Source organism: Falco peregrinus, chromosome 2 (genome assembly GCF_023634155.1).
Source record: "Falco peregrinus isolate bFalPer1 chromosome 2, bFalPer1.pri, whole genome shotgun sequence".
Classification (NCBI taxonomy): Eukaryota; Metazoa; Chordata; class Aves; order Falconiformes; family Falconidae; genus Falco; species Falco peregrinus.
The window spans coordinates 51,056,435-51,076,711 of NC_073722.1; the positions used below are offsets into that span (position 1 = coordinate 51,056,435).

General features: G+C 38.6%; 1 protein-coding gene across 7 annotated transcripts in view; it reads left to right on the forward strand.

Annotated features, from left to right (window-relative positions):
• PPP2R2C (protein phosphatase 2 regulatory subunit Bgamma) overlaps positions 1 to 20,277 on the forward strand; it is a 207,250-nt gene that overhangs the window by 48,424 nt on the left and 138,549 nt on the right. For 2 of the 7 annotated variants that reach the window (XM_027794804.2, XM_005243076.3), the window contains exon 1: positions 11,935 to 12,514. The exons of 2 other annotated variants lie outside the window; for them this stretch is intronic. Coding sequence is in view for 1 of the 5 variants with exons in the window: in XM_005243076.3 (XP_005243133.1) it covers positions 12,445 to 12,514 (70 nt within the window). In the remaining 4 variants the exon portion in view is untranslated. Of the gene's footprint in view, positions 1 to 11,933; positions 12,515 to 20,277 lie in introns of those variants that run through there. 3 more of the 7 variants (XM_027794803.2, XM_027794800.2, XM_027794798.2) reach the window with 2 other exon arrangements.

Consider the following 20,277-nt stretch of genomic DNA (forward strand, 5'->3'; position numbering starts at 1 on the left):
GGTTCCTTTTAGTTGGGATCTTTTCTGGTTCCACAAATACTGCATTTTTTGTTGGCATCTGGTGCAACTTCAGCAGGAGGTAGGGTAAATGTCCATACCCAAATTTTTCTTCTCTTGAACTAAAATGAAATTATATTGAATTTCCCATGCAGGTTATCAACCACTATTACATAATAAGGTATGACTTTCTCCCATTTTTTCCCCAGGAATATTTAGTTACACAAACTGTTTAGGACTATATTCATATTCAAGCTTTAGATCTTTTGTCAGAAAGCATGTCTCCTTTGTGATCTTATCTGAGATGTCTAAACTCTAGAAAGGAACTTACGTGCCTTTGTGTTTAGTGTGTCAGGGTGTTGACTGTAGGGAGCTCCCTACTCGGGCTCTGCCTGAGTTCGCAGTTTCTGTAGTGGATAGGCTGAGTGCTTCACTCCATGTTTCAAGATTCTCCTTGTGGTCAGGTGCCTCTGCTGTTTTCATTGCAACACAATTTGTAGGTGCATAGTTCTTTATTACATTGCAATATCAATTAATAACTTTCTAGTTATACTTTCCCTTGTAAGTATAGTTCAAAACTAGTGATGTGTTTTCTTTTTATTTAATTTGCATTTACTATGTCTTGAGCCAGAATAAAAATGACTTGTTTTGATGTTTGTGCTCCCATTCCTTTCAACTTATTCCTACAGGAGTCTCTCAGTCATTGTTTACATTGTAGTTCTCTGTTTCCAATGCCAAATCACCTCTGTGATTTGTTCTTTTTTTCTGAATTTTGATTCCTGCTGTTGGAGTGAAGGTCGACAGAAGTGGAACACATTTAAGTGCATTTGCTGTTTACTGCAGTGCAGTATGGGGTTTTGTACTCCTCAAAATGTAGGGTTTAGCATGTCATGCAAACTTCTATTTTCATTGGCTGCTAGCATGCTTTCTACATTTCTGCTTACAAATTACTTTGTTTCCTCACACCTTTGAATACTTAGGTGTTAGGCATTTTTTTTCTTTTCTAGTACCTTGAGTTTATTTTTAGCTTTTGTTTTATCAAGTGAGTATTATTTCAGAGATTGCAACTCTTTGAGCAGGTGCAGCATTTTTTACTGTACTTTAGATGCTACAGTAATTTAAATACTTGGATGATCTGGGGAGAGGGCTAACAGCAACATCATTGTTTGTATTGATGCAATTTGGTTTTTGAGATTTCCTCTTTCTGGAGGCTGTACTAACAATACTGCAGTAAATTTTGTGTAGAAGAAAACATTTAGCCCTATCATTTTCTAGAACAGCTTTTTTGTTCTGCAGCAGCTCCTTCTCACTGGCCCAGGATAGCTGGGGTCTGCAGTTGCTTGTGAATTGCTGGAGTTGCATGTGTCCTTAGTTACTGCAGGAAAAGAAATGTGTAACTACTCTGGTGTAAGGTAATGCTGGAGAAAAAGCTGTTAGCACCATGCCTATCTGAATTAATTAAACACATTGGTGGCAGGAAGGAGTCAAGATGAATGTCCTGTCATATGTCATTTCTTTGCAGTCTTGTAAAAAGCATAGTTTTTTGGGCTAAGTTCCCTTCAAAGCTGTCATCTTCATATGATTGTGTGTAGAATGCAAAGACAGTAATAAACGATCCCATATGTTGATTTTGTTTAATAGACTTGCCATGTGCAGGAAGTGTTGCTGAATTATTATTTCCTGAAATATTTTGACTTCTGAATTAGTAAAAATTTAGGATAAATGACTGTGGTTTACTTTTTAATGTGAAAGTGAACACAATCTGCTAATTTGTTTTGACTTTTAATTATTTGCTTGACTTTCAGAAATGTTTTAGAGGTGTTAAAAATTCTTAGGCAGCTTTTGATATTTTATGACAGTCATAGTATTTAGAAGATTTTTTTCTGTTTCCTTTCTTGATCTTATGCAGAGAGTTTGTTTCTTTGTACCTGCTTTGATGTCTCTTAACTTGATTCTTTTTCTGTTGAAATTGTTCAAGCTCCACCTTTCTAAGATTTCTATATCTTACCAGCTTAATCCTTTCAAATGGCTGATTTTTGAAAGCTTTTTTACAAAGTTCTTTCCTTTCCCAGTGTTTTGACTATGTAGTAGCCTCACCACACAGGTGTTGCATCAGGAAACTCCTTAAATGTGTGCTTCAGTCCATTGCTGTTCAGAAATGATGTATGGAACCTTTAGCATGGGTTTGAATACTCTTCTCACTTGGTTACCTCCCTCTTCCCGATTCCTTTCTTGCTCAAATATGCACACAAGTATGTCTTCAAAGTCTGTCAGTATCTGTGTTCCTGCTCTAAATTCCTTTTTCAGGCCACTGTCTGATCTGTATTTTATAGCATCATTTCACTGGATTGTCCAGTGCTTCCAAGTGACAATTTCATAATTATTTCATGCTATGTGCATATTTGCAGGTTTTCTGTTTGTCCCTTTTCAGGCTTTCCTGCCTCGGCAGGCTTCATGTCCCACTCCAGAGCCTGACATCTACGAAGTTATTTAGGATGTGGGTCATCTTGTCTTAGAGTATGAGGTTAGTTTTGTAATTGCTGTCTTGCCTGTCTATGGAGAGATAGGTCTTGCCTGGAAACCATTTCTGACAGTGTGCTGGATGAAGTGCCAAGGCGACAGCATGCAGTTCAGCTCCTGAGGCTCTGCTGTTGTGACAGTGCCCATCAGCAACCTCTAGTGCTGTGTGCTTGGGTGCCTGTGATCCATTCCTCATGAACAGCCACTGAAACATCTCCCCTTCGTGATTTCCAGCCCTTTCCAGCAGAATTGTAGCTGCAGGTTCATAATTTTTTAGTAGTGTGGCTAGATTTCCTGCTTTTTGTGCATGTAAAAGGATGTCATAACAATCTTAGTTTGAATAAACTGCAAGCATTGTGATTTTATAGGTTTACATTTTATAGGCATACATTTAAAATGTTTTTCTCCCCTGTACAACAGTAGACCGTGGTAGTGAGTTGCTGATGTTGTAGGGTAATTCAGGGGATGCTATCATAGGTATCACTTGAGAGAGAGTGTCACATATGCAACAGATGATGGTAACAAGGTACGTGGTGCCTCATGTACTAGGTATGAGGCAGCATGCAGGTGACGCTATAAGCATTTGAATTAATTAACAACTGTATAACATCTGTAAAACTAAACTAAATTTGCAAAACGTGTAGTATGCTTTCTCCAGCATGTAATGGAATGATACCAAACCCAACATAAAATTTCTTGTTTAGAATATATTTATATTTGTATTTCAATTTGAGAAACTTGAAGCAGTGTAATCTCTGTTAAAGTAAAGGCTAAGTTGGAAGCATTTTTTTCAACACTTGTCCCCAATCCTGCCTTCCTCCTCAGGCTCCGTTTTTTGTGCCTGGCTCTCTTGATGGCAGCGACAGGCCCTGTCAGTGATAGGTTTTCTATGTGGACTCATCTTGAATCCTTCTTCTAGGAGGCTGCAGTTCCTACATTGTCTTTCTCTGTGACGCTGTTTGTGCAGTGGAGTAAATAATCTGTTTCGTGTTTTTTGACACAGCAGCTTGTTTCAGGAACAGATGAGCTTTATTAGCTAGGGAACAGTGTCCCTTAAGTATCTGCATTGCTCAGGGGGCCTGTGTCAGTCTGCGTTTGATGATTGTAGTAGGAAAGACAGTGTTTATGCCCGTGTAATTTCTGGGGTAAATAGGCAAGATACTGGAAGAGTGAAAAAGAGCACAAGGAAGGTAAATGACCTGGCTAAAGCCTCACAGGTGGAATTAATGCTTGGTTTTTGATTCACCATTCTGTGCTCTTTCCCTTGGTCCACTGTTCGCATTCCTGTTGCAGTCACTCAATAGGCTTAATCTCCAAATTACTAAGTTCTGGGAAAACTTCCAGCTTCTCCTTTTGGCATTTTGCCTGTTCTTTCTGCTTTTCCTTCCCCTATCATTTTGCAATCTTGCTTTCCATCTCTTTAGCTAAACCTAGATCCTGCTGGAATCTGTTATGGTATTCTGAAATTTGCCAAATGAAAACTTGCCCCTAGAGTGTGTTGAACTCGCTGTTGACCAGAATTTCTTCGTGCTATTGTTAATTGGTTCCTTGTGCTCATTAGCTGATAGGTTGCAGGATTTGGTTTAGATGCGATTTTAAACCACTAAAAGATGGGGCAAAGATGCTGTCAGTGTCTCTAATGCAGCGTTTTGGTGCCATCCAAAGTTATGAGCTCACAGGATCTGGGCCCTTCTGCACTTTTCCCCATTGCCAAATGCTACCGTGACTTCTGCCTGGTAGCTCCAGCAATTCAGCTGTGGGTTTGGTCTGACCAGACCCAAGCCAATAGATGGGAAACTGTTTCTTTCCAATTTTTTCCTTTCTCCAAAGGGAACATGTGAAAGCAGTGCCCATTGTAGGGTTGTCAGATGGCGGGTTATCGTGTCATTATGGAGCTAGGGGAGGGCCATGGCATGTGCAGCTGCCACGGTAGGGTCCGAAACCTATGGCTTCTCAGCTGAAGTGATACGGTGGCCCTAGAGAGCAGCTTGTATCACAGGGGGACACCCTGGAGGCACAGGGATGTCAGAGCTCAGGGTGTCTGTTCTGCCTCAGGGGTACTTCTTGCAGGAGCCATTATGTCCAGATATCCCAGCTGTATTCTCTCAGTTCTGGAAAAGATCATTCATTTAGGCCCAGAGCTCTCCATATCGGTTAGCTCCACCACTATCACCAGCACACCATAAAGAAGAGCAAAACTGCTGGTTTATGTGTGAAAAGCTACGAGCATGGTGTGGATTCAGTTCATCCCATGCTGCAGCTTTCTGCAGACCTTTAAGTGCCACTGCCTGTGCTTAGGATCCTTATGCAATGTTCATTGGAACAGATAGGGTGAAAGATGTTGAAGGAAGTTGACTTCTGTAACTTAAATTACTTGATAATTTTTAATTGCTTTATTTCTAAAATTGCCAGGTGCTGTGAGGTATTAGTTTTATTCTGTGTCTAGAGTATGTAGGCTAAAAATAAGCTACTTCTTATGAGGAGGTGTTATTTTTAGGTTTAACAGAGCAAAAGGTAGCGTTTTGAAGAAACTTTGTCTTTGTGAATAATAGAGTATCTTCCAATTGTGATGGCAGCCGTTAGCCCAGCAATTTTGAAAAAACTACATCATAATTAATACTAAATATTCAATTTAATATGTAGTAACTGAAGAGTGTGCATTGAAATATAAATTAAATGCTATAAATGTAAAGATTCTCAATTACTGCTGAGATGTTATTTACTTTTTATGAGAATCATGATTGATATGATTTTTATTTTATTAGTTTTTATGTTAATTTTCAGCACTATTTGTTTAGCTGTCAAAGAATCAAAAGTGGATTTGCATGGCAGTGCTGTACATTATATTTGGCTATTCAACAAATGTGAAGAGGGCTGTTCAGAAATGTATGGGAATACAGGTTTTAAGAATTTGCCTTAAAAATAATCAGAGTTATTTATGATACACTTGTTGCTGTCCGAAGCTATTAGATTAATTCCTTTGCAAGTAGGCATCATGTAATGAGATGTGCTTGAATGTGTTCAAAGCAAGCAATAGTGGAAAGATGTTTGTACCATTGTTGCCTTGTTCACTTGTGGGATAACTTCTCTCCAAGGCATACAGCTCATGCTGAGATCTCTGCCATCAGGGCTGGACAGTTTCTGAGATCGAACTTGTTTAAAGTTAGCTCAGGTATTTCTGCTGCAATTTGCAGCGTAGATCTTGTCTCAAATGTGGGGGAGGGTATGATCCAGAGTGAATGTTCATTCTGGATAGAAATACTAAAAGAGGACTAGATAGCAGAGAAAAAATACTATATTAAAGTTAGCATTCTCAAATAGTGAGAAGTAGAACTACTCAAATCCAAGGGAGTGGATTTGCTGTATTATCCCTGGCTTAGAGCTCTGAGTCCTTTCTCTGTCATGCTGAGTAGGGTTGGAGGAAGGCTAGGGGAGTAGCTTTTTATCACATTATAATTTCTTGGCACTTTATCCTTTTAAATAAAAGGTAGCCGATGAGCTCCAGTATTTCTAAACAGGGAGATGACTGTTCTATAGAATCTTATTTTCCTGGACATTATGAATAAATAACTAAACACCAAAGCTAAATAGTTGATGGCCAAACTGGAGAAGTCAATGGCTTAGTGTTTTACATCTCTGTACATGAACTAGATATGCATAAAGGGAGAAAACATTTGCCTCGTAGATATCCTCATTTGAGCAAATTCAATAGCAATGGAACATAACTGTAAAGTATTAGCTAAGTAGTTTGTTGTATTTTTTCTATAGCTGACTAATTGTATGTGTTATCTTATTCCATTTCAACATGAGAAGAGAAACTTTACAGTTTTACACAGTTTGCAGATGTTAGGATGTGGTTAGAAGCAAATTCTGTCAAAGTGCTTAAAAACCTCCACTGATTTCACAAACATTCATTTAAGGTAATATTTTAAAATAATCTGCTTTTGACCCAATTTGTGTAACTTCTAAGGATTTTATTTTTTTTACAATCACAGTGCTTTAAATATCTTGCTCTTCAAAAATAATTAATTCAGAGTTCTGTGCCAGTTCAAAATACAGTTCCATTTCGTTTAAAGCCATTGTGTTCTACTAAATGAAGTACGGAATGATCAGTATATGGAAAGTTTTGTTAGACAAAGAAAATACTTAAGTATTCAACCACTATTTCTTTCAATTGCAGTTCAAGCTTAATTGTTCTAAGTCAGATACAGTGATGAATTTGAGGGTAGTAAAACAGAGACTTAGAGCATCATCAGGTACTCCATTTCAGATATTGAGAATTTAAATTATTAAAGGATTTGCTCTATGTGTCTGACAAAATAAATATAAGCTTTTTGGGAGAATGTGTTTGAGAGAAGAAAAATGTTCTGCAGGGGCAAAACAGGTTGGCTGTGCGTTCAACTGGTGTTTATAAATAGGATCACTCGGGAATCCACAGGACCTTCTGACACCTTATTCCTCCCTCTCCACATGCTGCAGATCTTCCTGGTGGAAATGCAACAAGCAAACTGATCAACAGTCATCCAGCCGAAGAGTTGTTCTTACCATCTGCAATTCCTTACCACTAAGGCTACACTGTTACCAAAGCTTACACTCTCAATTCCATTTGTATCTTTGCTAGTTTGAATACTTTCCTCAGGGTACTGGCTGCCTCCTGCTACAGTTTCTGGCTCCTGCCTCTTTTCTTTCTCTACTTTGGCCTTTTACCAGTTCTTCTCCCCCAAACTCCGAGAAAGTGAAATACAAGTTTCTTCCCCTACTGAAATCAACTTCTCTGCCTAGCAGGTTTTTCTCCTCCTGGCAGAGATGCAGTTTTTGTTTGCTGTGCTCCTTTTAACTCTATTCTTGCTGACATCCACACTCTATATTGGCATCTGTGTCATGGCTGTCCTTGGCTTTTACCTCCCTTCTTACCTCTCACTCTCCACTGACACTTTCACTGAACATCTTGCTCTTTAGAATACATTTTAATGTGCTTACCAAAGATGTGTTTTCCATCTTTGTGGAGGAGTAAAGGAAGAAAAGGCCCTTGACCTGCTAGCCAGTCTTCCTCCTTTTACCTCCAGGTAAACTCTTACCTTGTTATGCAGTTATTTTTCAGCCTCTTGAATTCAGGTTTTGTTTATCGCTGCTCTCCACGAAGTCTCTAATGACCTGCTTTTGAAGAAAGCTCAGAGCCAGGTCTCCATCCTCATTACTGACTGGCTTTTTACTTAAATGTCTCTGCTGATAGCACTTCCGTTTTTTTTATAGTTTGCTTGTAATTCTTTAGGATAGGGCACTCTTTTTATTTCTGTGTTTGTACAGTATTTAGCTCAATTCGTGGGTTGTTTCATGAGTAGGACTATATGAACTACTGTGAATCGGCAAATAACTAAAATGTTTTTGATCAAAGGTTCCTTTCCCCCTACCTTCCCCCTGGATATTTGACCAGACCAAATTATGTAGGTTATCAGTAGGACTGATAATAAGTAGCATTTTAAAATGGCACAGCTAGTTATCTGCAAACATTGTCTCACAAATTTGCATTGCACTACAGATTCAGAGCAGTATTTTGCTAGTATTCCTCATTTGAACTGACCTACTTCAGTCAGTGGGCTACTAATATTTGCCACACAGTAAGGATTCGGCTCATAATCCTGGGGAAAGCATTTATATGCACACGGGGAGTGTTGTCTAGTGTTTTTCTTAAAGGCTTCCTCCCTATGAGATTTTTTTAACTTAGAAGCAGGAAGAACAAGATAAGCGTGATCTGACCCAGATGTGATGCCTGAGGAAGTTGCCTGTGAACCTGTGTAATTGCAATGGTGAGAGGAGAAAATTATTTATGGATGGGCGTTATTATTTTGACTTCACAAAAAGTCCACCTGGCTCCTAGAAAAAATGAAAACACCTTGAACTTCTTAAATTATACCTAGCAAGTAAGGAGAGGAGGCTCAAAATGATAGACCGTAGAAATCATAAAGTTTCAGCTGATTGAGGACAAATCAGGGGCAATGATTGCTGTGTTTATGTGGAAGGGAAGGAACATTCTCTCATGCACTGTAGAAAATGCAGACACCCTGGTCACAGAAATGTTGAGGCATCTACAAAATGATTTGTGGTATTTTTTCACAGACTGCAGGGTGTGAAGAAAAAACCACTTTTTTTAGACATTACATGTCATTCCCATAATTTGTTATCTATTTATTTTCAATAATTTTCTGTATAATTTTTTTTTTTGGAAAGCATCCTGGTTTTGGCTGGGACAGAGTTGATTTTCTTCTTAGTAGCTGGTGCAGTGCTGTGTTCTGGATTTGGTGTGACAACAATGTTGATAGCACACTGATGTTTTCAGATGTTGCTAGGTCGAGGACTTTTCAGCTTCTCAGGCCCCGCCAGTGAGAGGGCTGGATGGGCACAAGAAGTCTGGAGGGGACACGGCCAGGACAGGTGACCCAAACCAGCCAAAGGGATATTCCATAACATGGGATGGCATGCTTGGTATATAAACTGGGGGAGTTAGCTGGGGTTGGCCGATTGCTGCTCGGGGACTGGCTGGGCATCCGTCAGCAGGTGGTGAGCAGTTGTATTGTGCATCATTTGTTTTCTTTTTTTCCCTTCCTTTTGGATTTTATTCCTCTCCCCTTTCCCTCCTTTTCATTATAACTGTTATTGTTGTTATTGTTCTTTCATTTTTATTTCAATTATTAAATTGTTCTTATCTCAACTGTTAGATTCCTTTCCAATTCTCCCCATCCCTCTGGGTGAGGGGGGAGTGGGTGAGCAGCTGCTTGGCACTTAATTAGCAGCCAAGATTAAACCATGACAGTTCTTTTTGGCACCCAGAACAGGGCACAAAGGGTAGATCTAATGACAGGTCTGATCAGACCTGGTTGACGGCAACAGAAAGAGAACACATGTTCGTTTTCCATATATTAGTAGATATAAATTATTCCTGTACATTTTTACTCGAGCAAAACAGCTGACTTTTGGGATCAAATGCCCTGCAAGGTGACATTTCTTCCTTCTTCAGCAGTCATCATAGCAATGGGAGGAAGCTTCAGGGTTACCTCCACAGAGGAATCTACACTTTAATGCTGTGTATCTGACTTTGGTTGCCTGAATGAGAAAATTAAGCATCCAGTATACAAAATGGAGAAAGAGAGGTTTCTGGTTCAGATGCTCTTAATTACCCTCCAAAATCTACACTGAATATATAGAGAGCTTGGGTTCCTCTAGGTGATTTTTCTAAGACCAAATAGTTTGACCATCTCCTGCACAGATGCTGAAGTGCCTTCTTGACCCAGACTGGTCTAACCATGGTGTTAAATGGTTGAGTGTAAACCTGCCATTTGTTCTACTCTTTGCCACTGAATTCAGTGGAGTTGGGACTTGATGTGCAGTGTGTATTGCTCAGAGACACTTTTGTCTTGGGAAGAACAAATCCAAGATGACAAAATAATGTGGCAGGGAAGGGCAAAATAAACCAGCTCCACCACATAGTTTGGGGTAGTTTTAGACAAAATAAGTGTCAATATTTGCAAGGCCTCCTTCCTTATTTCATTCAAATTTTAGGTATATTTTCTCATTAATTGTATTTACAGGTTCTCACAGTTACTTTCTGAACTGTAGCTAGTACTGTCATTGAGTATTTATGCTGTATTTGCTTCCAATAAACAGGTAGAAAATTCAGAATAATAAACTTCAGGATGCTTGTTTGAGGACATCACTTTGTACCTGAGGCTTCAGCTATGTACCAGGCCATGCATGTCTATATCCATAAGGAGAACATTGCCGATCGTGAGGCAGCAGATCCTGGTTTGTTTGGTGTTGCTGCTGGCATGCTTGCCCTCTGAACTGAGGAAGGGAATTGGTTTTGTGCATAGCCTTGTAAAGCGGACAATGCCAGTATGTAAGCAGACTGGATATCCTGAAGCTGAAAGGCTTTGGTACACGAATAAGCAGGGGCAAAGGCAGCAAATGTCTGAAGGGGATAGGGCAAGCACTGGAGAGCTGTGCTACCACCACAGTATTGACTGGTGCTCTCAATGCACAAGTAATATTTTTAGTATTGTCACATGCAAAAGCTGCATATAAATAAAATGTGTCTTTTACAGGTGCAAGTATTGAGTAACTTATTTTACTTTCCACCTTCTCAAACGTGAAGATTTTATATTTGTCAGGTTAAAGATGCTTTGTTTTATTTTGCTTTATCAATGAGTAAGGGAAGAGGGTCATTCCATTGCTTTTTCTCTTTTTCTCACAACCTTACTTTATCTTGAAATTAGATGTTTATCCCTGGTCAGGTTTTTACATAGTTATCTACTTCTTGCAAAGTCATGTGCCTGTTTTATAGTAATAGTAGGGTACTTGAATTTACACTCGAGCCATATATCCGAGCTTCATTAAAAAGAAATAAACCCCAAAAGGCTGCAAGATTCATGCAGGTTTACACAAAATGCTGTAGTAATGCTAACAACTGAATTACGTTTTCTGTATTCAATTCCAGGGCCTAAACCACAGGACTGTCCTCTCCTCTGAATTGGTTTTGCGATTGCTTACTCTCTTTTCATGCTGTAGTGGTGTTTTCAGTACACAGCCATTTGTTTTCTATTCAAATTTCTAAACTTCAGCGGTGCTTACACCTTTCCATAATACATTCTTTCTGCAGCAAACAGTTCATAGTTTCATGAACAGATGCTGAAAGCTTAAGGAAACTGCTTGTCTGTTCAGTTGAAAGAATTTTGCTGTAATATAAGTGATTAAACACTTGGGCTAAAGGACAAGCTTTATTTTATAATGCAAGTGAGTAATTTTCCTCTTCTACTTGTCTTCCTATATCTGAGTATATGGACTTCAACATGGCTTTTCCAAGGTGATGGGGTGATGCAGTGAATGAAGGTAGCAGGTCTTGAGACCCCATGACCTGCAAGCATTCCCTTTGTCCAGCTTTCCCTTCCTGTATGAGGGAAGACACAGATTTTTCTGGCCCTCAATTTTTTCATGCTTTGTAACAGGTCTTTTATTTACAGAACTGGGAAAAATGAAAGATGAATAGCAGTTATTTTATTTTACTTTTTCTGAATGGTTGCCTTGCCTCAGACGATTCCAGTTGCATAGGCAGATATTTGGCGATTTCAGTAATATTTATACAGGCTGACATTGAAAGACTGTTGCTTTTGCTGCATATGACAGAATCGACTAGCACAAAATTGTGGCTGCATGTTAGTGTGCAGTACGTGTCAATGCAAACCCATTTAAGCAGCTTGAAGTTTTCCTCCCTCATCCCCTCCCTTAATTTTTTCACTGTCCATCTTACCAGCGCAACAGCTAAAATAATTACCTGCAGTCTCATTTTTCACTTTACTACATGCAGATCTTGTGCGGTTGGGCAGCGAGCGGCTGACTGGGAGGGGCCTCTCTGGTGCAGCACAGGCATATGACAGCAGTAGCAGCAACAGCAATCAGAGCCCTTCTCCGGGCGGGTTTTGCTGCAGTACGCTGATTGCCACTTTACAGCATCCAGCAAGATCCCCAGCAGCAGGCACTTGGAGGAGACTCTGCGTGGGCACTTGTTTAAGGAGTACCTGACTAAACAATTGGGTTATTCTTTAACTGTGGGAGAAGTGCCTGTATTTCCTTCACGCAAGCTCCCTACTGGCTTTCTGCATCTATAATTTATTGGAGCCTTTTCTCCCTCCGTCTTTCTCCCGTTACTTCTTTTTCTTTCTTTTTTCTTTTTTCTTTTTTTTTTTTTTCCGATCGTTATTTGCCCCCCTTCCCCAAATCTGTGCTGCATCACTAGCTCTCATTATGCTGTGCTCAGTAGCCCAGTGTGTTCTCCGCCTCTGCTAGGCAGTGGCAGCATGGATGGTGCTCTTGTGACGACCTCTGCTGATGCTATCAGTCCACTGCGGATAGGCATGCTGAGTAATCCTGCTGTAAATGGGCGAGGACACGGACACACGAAAAATTAACCACAGCTTTCTTCGAGACCACAACTATGTGACTGAAGGTAACATAAATACTGTCATTATTCTCTTCTTGCATTGCATATTCTATGCCAGGAATGCGCTGTCATGTTTGGAGATGTAGGCTGTTCCTTTTTTTTTTTTTTTTTAAACAGGGAGACTTGCAAGGCGTTTTTCTGTGTGATGTAGCAACAGAATCTGTTTGAATTTGCTAAATCCCAAAGGCATTTTGTCATGCTATGGCAGTATATGAAACTATATGGGCTGAAGAAGGTCTTGCATTGTGCTGAGTTTCTGCTAGTGAGGTGTGCAGCACCTGGCATTGAAAGCACAGTAGCTGCAATGTGGAAGATTGGAAGCAGTTGATTAATTAAAAAAAGATGAAAGATTTGAGAGCACTAAAGTAAGAGAAATAATCTGTAAAGTTAACTGTTTGCTGGGTAATAAAGGTTATGCATCTCATTTTGGTAATTATAGCCTGAGCGTCACAGACATCGCCGAGTTGATTGTTCCCTAGAGAACCATATACATTTAGAAGGGATATGTAAGCATCATCTTTTGAAATAGTGCTGCCTTTTTTCCATCCTCAGTGTATGTGCAAGGTACATGAGAAAAGAAAAGGTACCTTCATTTTGAATCATTCAGTGCCTAGTAGTTTTATTACATAAAAAGGATTTTTTCCTGCAGGTGACACACATTAAATGCTGAGAGAATTTACCTTGTGACCAGTGGAATGATTGGGTCTGATACTGATCCATATTTCCTTGCTAGAAAGTTGGTTTAAGAGCAGGCCATTTTAAGATTGATTGATTGATCAAACAGGAGAAATGTATTTGTAGGTGCTTGACTTTAAAATATATTGGTGTGTACAGAGTTTTAACAGCACTTCCAGCAGAAGAAACAGTTCTTCAGTGTAGGCTTATATAATACGAACATACTTAACATCAGGGTCAACCAATACTACTTGAGACTCAGTCTCCAGATTCTGTCGTCATTTGATCAGTGTTCAATCAGTTAATACTCCCATGCTGTATCTTTAAGTGTGATCAGCTGATGCTCTCGATTATTGATGATTTGCATTTTTTTAGCGTGTAGGAAAGAGCAGGATGATTTTACCGTACTGAGAACACAAAACAGATTTTTCAGAAGAAAAGTGAAAAATGCTGTGTACTGTAACTGTTGCCACTGGCTGGTGTAATTGTTTGCTAATCTTGCCTCTAGGACATTCTTTGCATTCCGGTTCATGTTTCAATGCATTTTTAAATTTTTGGCTAGTGGTTTTTTTGTCTGAATGATGATCTATGTTTTGAGATGTCACTTGTATTAATATTTGAAGAAACTTTGTCTGAAATTTAGAAATGTATGCCTTAGATTCTGCAAAAGGCACAGTATAATTACTGTAGTGTACTTGCTACAAGTTGAAATGTAGATGTATATATAATGGCTATGTGCAGCTGTCTTAAATTTTGGACTTTCACATCTGTCAGTTTGGTAATCTGAGGAATATAACCCCTTGTGAATTTCGCAGATCAATATTCTCTTTTATGGGTGTTTTAAAAATTAGATGGAGATTTTTAGTATTTTGGGGGGCACTGCTGATGAAAGTGTTAGATTTTCTCACATTTTATCCTCACTTGATATTTGGATGAGGTCTTCTGTCATTGCACATGGAATGGCTTGTATGAAATGAATTAAAATATGCATTGAATATAAATGTCAGCCTGTATTATGTTTTCCCTGTGATCAGAAGTCATCATGAAATATGTTGGCATCTGATTTTGAGATAGATGAGGTATGGGAAACCTTCAGTAGCAAAGTGTTAGCTCTTCAGCTCCAGCTACTGTAGTATTTGTTGGGAATGCTCAGTTGGTCAGCTGTAATAAAATTCTTCATATCTGTTATATCTGACATAGCTAGAGCTTTTAAAAGATTGTGAAAATGGTAAGGGAATCGATTTATCTTTGAAATTTTTCCAGGGGCACCTTCAGCTCAAAGAGGACCATCACAGATTTTAACTTCTCATTTATATACTTTTCTTAAAATGCGTAATGAGTAGTTAAGTTAAACTGGTGCTTAAAATGTGCTTTGTTCTGTTTTGTTGTTCTTTTTTTCTATTTTTTTATTTTTGTTTGAAGATTTGGCTCCATGAAACAACCTTTAGCATTTCTCATCCGTAAAGGCCTTAAATCCTTTGACAGTCCTTTCATTTGGTCCAATGATATATTAGTGCTGTGTGTATGATAGTAACATACATGTAGAAATGAAATTGTTGGTGGTAATGTGTTTGTTATGTTGGAAAATAAATGTATTGAGGCCAAACCCAGGTCTGTCTTTTGGGGTCTTTGGCTTTTGTAATCTACTATTTTAAGACAAAGTAATACTTGGTATTGTATCCAGTGTATTAGAGAAGTTACTGATTATTTGTAGTCTGTGATTAACTACAGTTTTATCTTTTGTTTTCAGAGTTTTAAAATCATGGTAAGGGGTGTCTTTTTCCTTGCTGCTGTATGCAGCAGGGCATTTCTGACATTTATATGCGCTCTATTCCTCTCTGTTCCCTGAGGAAAGTAAACCCAGCAATAAGATGATGTGGATTACCTGTAGTATTGCTTTAGTTCTCTTCCTTGTCTTCACTGATTTTACCAAAAAAAAAAAAAAAAAAAAGGCAAACCTAACAGGTGGCATATAAATTCACAGGGTATAGGAAAACAGTGAGCCAAATGTGATTTGCTCTGCTCTTGCTAGTGGACTGAGTGTGTTCCCAACAAACTGCTTGCTTGAGAAAAGTAAAATTTTATCTCTTTGATAGGTCATTATTTTGTAACATTGGGGTTATCTGTATCAAACATGACTTTACCTTGACTATAGCAAATTGAATTGGTTTTTATCTCAATATATCAAAAAAAAATATCTCTATTTCCTTGATTTAATGGTTGATGTTTTGGTGTTGATGTTACACTTTCTGGTAATAGGTGTTATAGACACATATGAAAACAGTGAATACCTGGACATGTTTCTCCTGGTACATATGCATATCTGCAGTAAAACCAATGGAACTGAAACAAGCAGGATTTGAATAATATTGACAGTGTAAGTCTTAAAAGTAAGTTACAGTTGCACAATGGTAAAAGGCAGTTTCATTTCAGCAGCAATGTACAGTAAGTTTTCCAATGATCACTTTCAAAACCAGTTTTTGAAGGAAACCCCTTTAATTGGAGTTGTTTGTGTGGTGAAAACAGGAAAGACCTCATGAGACTTGTAACACAAGAGAGGAGAAAGACCTGAGGCCTAGAAAATATGACCTCTGAGAAGAGATTGAACTTTTTTATGATACATTGCCTAGGGAGCTTGTGTAGTTTCTACAACTGAAGTTTTTAGAAGAAAGTGACATAGATGTCTCTAAGAAATGACATGGGTATAGCTGAGCCTCCCATGGGGCAGAGAGATGGACTGGTTGGCCTCTGACATCTGTTCAGGTTTCTGATTCATTGCCGAGCCATGTTTTATCTTTATTGCCTTTTGCACCCCAGCTATGGGAACCAGCTGCCCAGCAGGTGTTGGGTCAGGAAATAATAAAATGTATTATTTCCACAACACCTTTAGAAGAACTGAGAAGAGAGAGGCATGGCATAACACAGGAGAGAAGATGGACTGGATAGGAGAAATATGAGCCTTTGTTACTTACAGGCAAAGTCTGTTAGGGGAGATGGCAAGAAATTTGTGGACAGTGAGTTGAGGGAAGGGATAAAGGAGGGAAAAAGCTTGTGTAAAAGCTTATGTGCTTTTGGAGACAGAGAACATCCTTCAGTCGGAGTGTTCCCTTGACGTTACCTGAGTTTGAGATTAATGGTAGAACTGACAGGACTGCTGATGTGCTTTGCTGTCTCAGGACCTTGGGATCAGCCGTGCAGGATCTGATTTGGAACAGTGAATTGCACGGTATGGTTGCTGTATTCCTGGCAGGGGCAAGAAGTTGTGGGAAGCAACAGTGCTGCTCCTTTGATCAACTGCACTGTTAATTCAATTACTCTGTATTGTACAGATTTAATGAATGATTGACAGAGAAATAATGAACAAAAGTCACTATTCTTAATAAACTCTGTTAAAGGATGTAATTCACCTGCATGATCCCAAATCTATCCAGATAACTGCTTCTCTGGTCGGGAAGGCATTCTGCAGATCCATATGCTGATGAGTCTAGCGTGTCTATTCATCCCTGACTTCTTATGGATTATCCATGTTTGGGTAATAAATAAAAAGTTGCTTATACTTTTCAGTTTCTGGGGAGAGACAGGTTCCTCCTTTGGTCTAGACCTGCAAATTCAAGTGAAGGCAGTGAAGTTGCACAGGTGCAGTGGGGCAGAAGCTGACCTTCACTATCTAGTCGTTTGTATGGCCAAATGGTACAGATTGGTTCCATATGGCTTAACTTCTATCAAAAAGTTAATCACGTTAATGGTGTATTAACCTCCTGAAATGTGATATTTGAAGAATAATGAGCATTACCAGTGTAGTGTAAAACATATTGAATCATAACCATGTGAAATATTTATTATGGAGGATGAAAAAAAAGACTTTTTTTTCCTAATGATTTTAAAGGAAAATCCTCTGCAGATAATGAAAGTAGATTCTGGGAGCTTTTTCACTCCCTTTTAACTAAAGAAATTAGTATCTCTGTTCTTCATTAATCAAATGTAAGAGAAATTATCCATTTTTATCAAACAAGAATAAGTTTATTTATGGACTTGTCTTTCCTAAACATCCTGAATATAATTTGAGTATGAGCCGACTACCTTAGAAAATGGATGAGTGTAGTGAACAGGTACTGCTCTACTGGCTCAGCCTCACTGTCAGTCTGTTCACTTATTTCTAAGAATGGCTGGTAACATGCCTAAGACAAGTGCAAGAGGTAACTCTTCTTCTCCAGCAATTCAGAATTTATGTTGGGAATATTGATGATTTTTAGCTTTTTACAAAACTTATTTAGAAACAGTTTTAGAATGACCCTAGAAATTATTTTTCATTTTTATTCTTGTCACTTGTATTATTTTTTTTCCTCTAGTTAAGTATGAACAAAGGCAAACCTTGTTAAAGCACAACTTTGCCCCTTGTTAAACAGGATATAGTGATGTCATTTTGTGCACAGTTTTGGTGGTTCTTTCATTCACAATACTATTCAGATGAATGTTGTGGGTAGCCTTAAAGATTTGGATTAATAAGCTTTATTACATCCAAGTGACGTTGCTGACTTTGTAATCTTTGTTCATGTAGTTTAGTTGGGAGAAGCCATGGAGGCAGGGCCTAGAGCATGGTGGTCACACTGGCTTTAACTGCAGATCAAACTGTTTGCTCACCCACTCAAACCTGCAGCTGGATGTGTGATTCAGCATGCAGGAAAATCAAATGTTGGTACCACTTGAAGCTTGGATCTGCATAGCACAGACATTTAAGGCAATGTCCAGTGTGGGCAACATGGGGCAGCAATTCCTTCAGGCAAGCTTGGAGGAAGCAATATAGATTTAGCCCAAGTGAATTACACTGTCAGCAGCACTTGTCGCTATACAGTGCCAGCTACACATTCAAAGTACTCCATAGGTATAATTTTCATACTATATCTGTTAGGCATTCATCATATCACCATCTGCATTTTCCCTGCTAAATCCGCTTTCTGAAGAAATCAGAATCAGGAGTACGACTAGGACAGTTGACCCCAGTGGGACTTCGGAGTTTCTTAATTTGCTGTTTGCAGCATTCCCGGGGAGCAGGAACACATTAGTGTTAACTTGCTATTGCCTCCTCAAAAGACCTGCCTCTTCAAGGAAGGGGTTCCTTTAATGACTGGCTGTTAGATCCTCTGAAGAGAGCGCTTCAAGCCTTTCTGAGCTGCAGGACATGCTTAAAAGGCATGGAGTTAACTTGGTTTGGATCTCTGCCTAATGTCATACCTCCTCATGACAATTATTCACCAGTATCATGTACTAAACTGTGTGACTAAACTGGGTTGCAGTTTTCCCCGTTCGCAAAGGCCTAAATCTTTAATGCTGGAGAGTTGGTTTTGGTGGGTTGCCATTAGGGACTGACTGACCTTGGCTGTCTTTGCATGCACATGTAATCAACAGATGATCTCCCACGCAGTAACTAAATAATAACTATGTACGGTTGCTGTGTAGTGTTGGAGTTCCTGGAGAAGTGAATAAGATTTATTAATAAAAGAAAAAAAAATCTAGATTATTAGCTACATGGTAAAAAAGGCAAGCTGCTTTCATGACAGTGAGTACCCAGAGCTGCAAAAGAAGTGGTTATATCAGTGTGGGGCTTTTCTCAGGTGCCAACAGTGTGTGTCTCGCACAAAAAGACCAGTTAGAGCAATTTAGCCTATATACAGTTTATTCATATGTATATTATGATATATAGACAAATATGGACTAGAAACATTACAAATACAAAAGTTTATGGTATATTTAAGTATATAATTACTATATGCAATAGGTTTAGCTATATATGAACCTTAAAAATGCAAGTTCAGGATGTCAACAGTACAGTATGTGTAAGATAAAATGCAAGCATAAAATGTGGTCTAAGCAAGCTTGCTTTCTGTACCAGATTTCTTTCTAATTGAAACTGACAATTAAAAAGCATTGAATAATGTAAAACTAAACACTATGCAGGTAGAGTCAGTGTCATTGTTCACCACAGGAGCAGTTTGTTTAGCATATGTGTCATTATGGAAAGAAAACTGTACTTAGCAATATATTTTGTTTCCTACGTAGACCTCAGACATTTCAGCAGTGTATCATATATTTAAATGTTGAGTTTGGAGAATAGTAGATGAATTTCTTACGTCAGTTTAAAATGTGAAACAATACAATAACACTGAATATTTTATAATAGAAAAAGAACTGACTATCTTTTATTACAGCTATAAAAAAGTAATAAATCATTACTGCTTAGGTGTTGTTACTACATCACTACTAGTTTCTGGATCTTGGAGACTTTATGTCCGCAGTTTATTTCACCCACTCTAGTAAGGCTTTGTACAGAGAAGTGTATTCTAAGAGAAAGCAAGGTATTTGGTGACTAATGTCAGCTGTTTTGGCCAGGAGAAGGATGGTAGAGCAGGTAATAATTTCAGAAAATTAGAGGAAGTTATTATGGGGTTTTGTGTTGTTTTTGTTTTTTTTTAAACAAGAAAGGGTTTTAAATGCACTTCTGGCCATGTTGAGGCACTTTCTTGATCAACTGTTTCTGTAGTTCTTAGGTTAACGCTAAACTTGCCTTTATTCATGAATGTGGTTTACATTACTGGTTCCTGGTGAAAGTTCCCCGATTCTTTACCAAGAACAAAAAACCCCACCTAGCAAAGCACTCATATATGGTAAGAGAGTTCCTTTTGTCAGGAATGTTTCCTTGCCGGAAAAGTATTGTACCTGTTGTTTTTATTGCTTAAATGCAAATGAGAGCAGACTATTTTGCCACTGCAAACACAAGTAAAAAAACCATACATTAAGAGACTCAATTCCTAATAAATTTTTTCAGCACAACACGTCATGCAGTTCAGTGACTTCTGTGAATTATTAATGTGACAGGGGTTTGGGATCTCTGTTGCTAACTATAGGAGTGCTTTTTCTTTCATATTTACAGATTCATTTGTATAAAAAAGAGAAGAACAAGACGGAAACATCTGTGCGTAATATAGTGACATTTGTGTGTGTTTCACTTAGCAACAGAGTACAGAAGAAGGTAAAGGAATGAGAGCTGGTTTATTCTCCACTAATTCCAGTTCAACTCATTTGATTAGAACTTAATT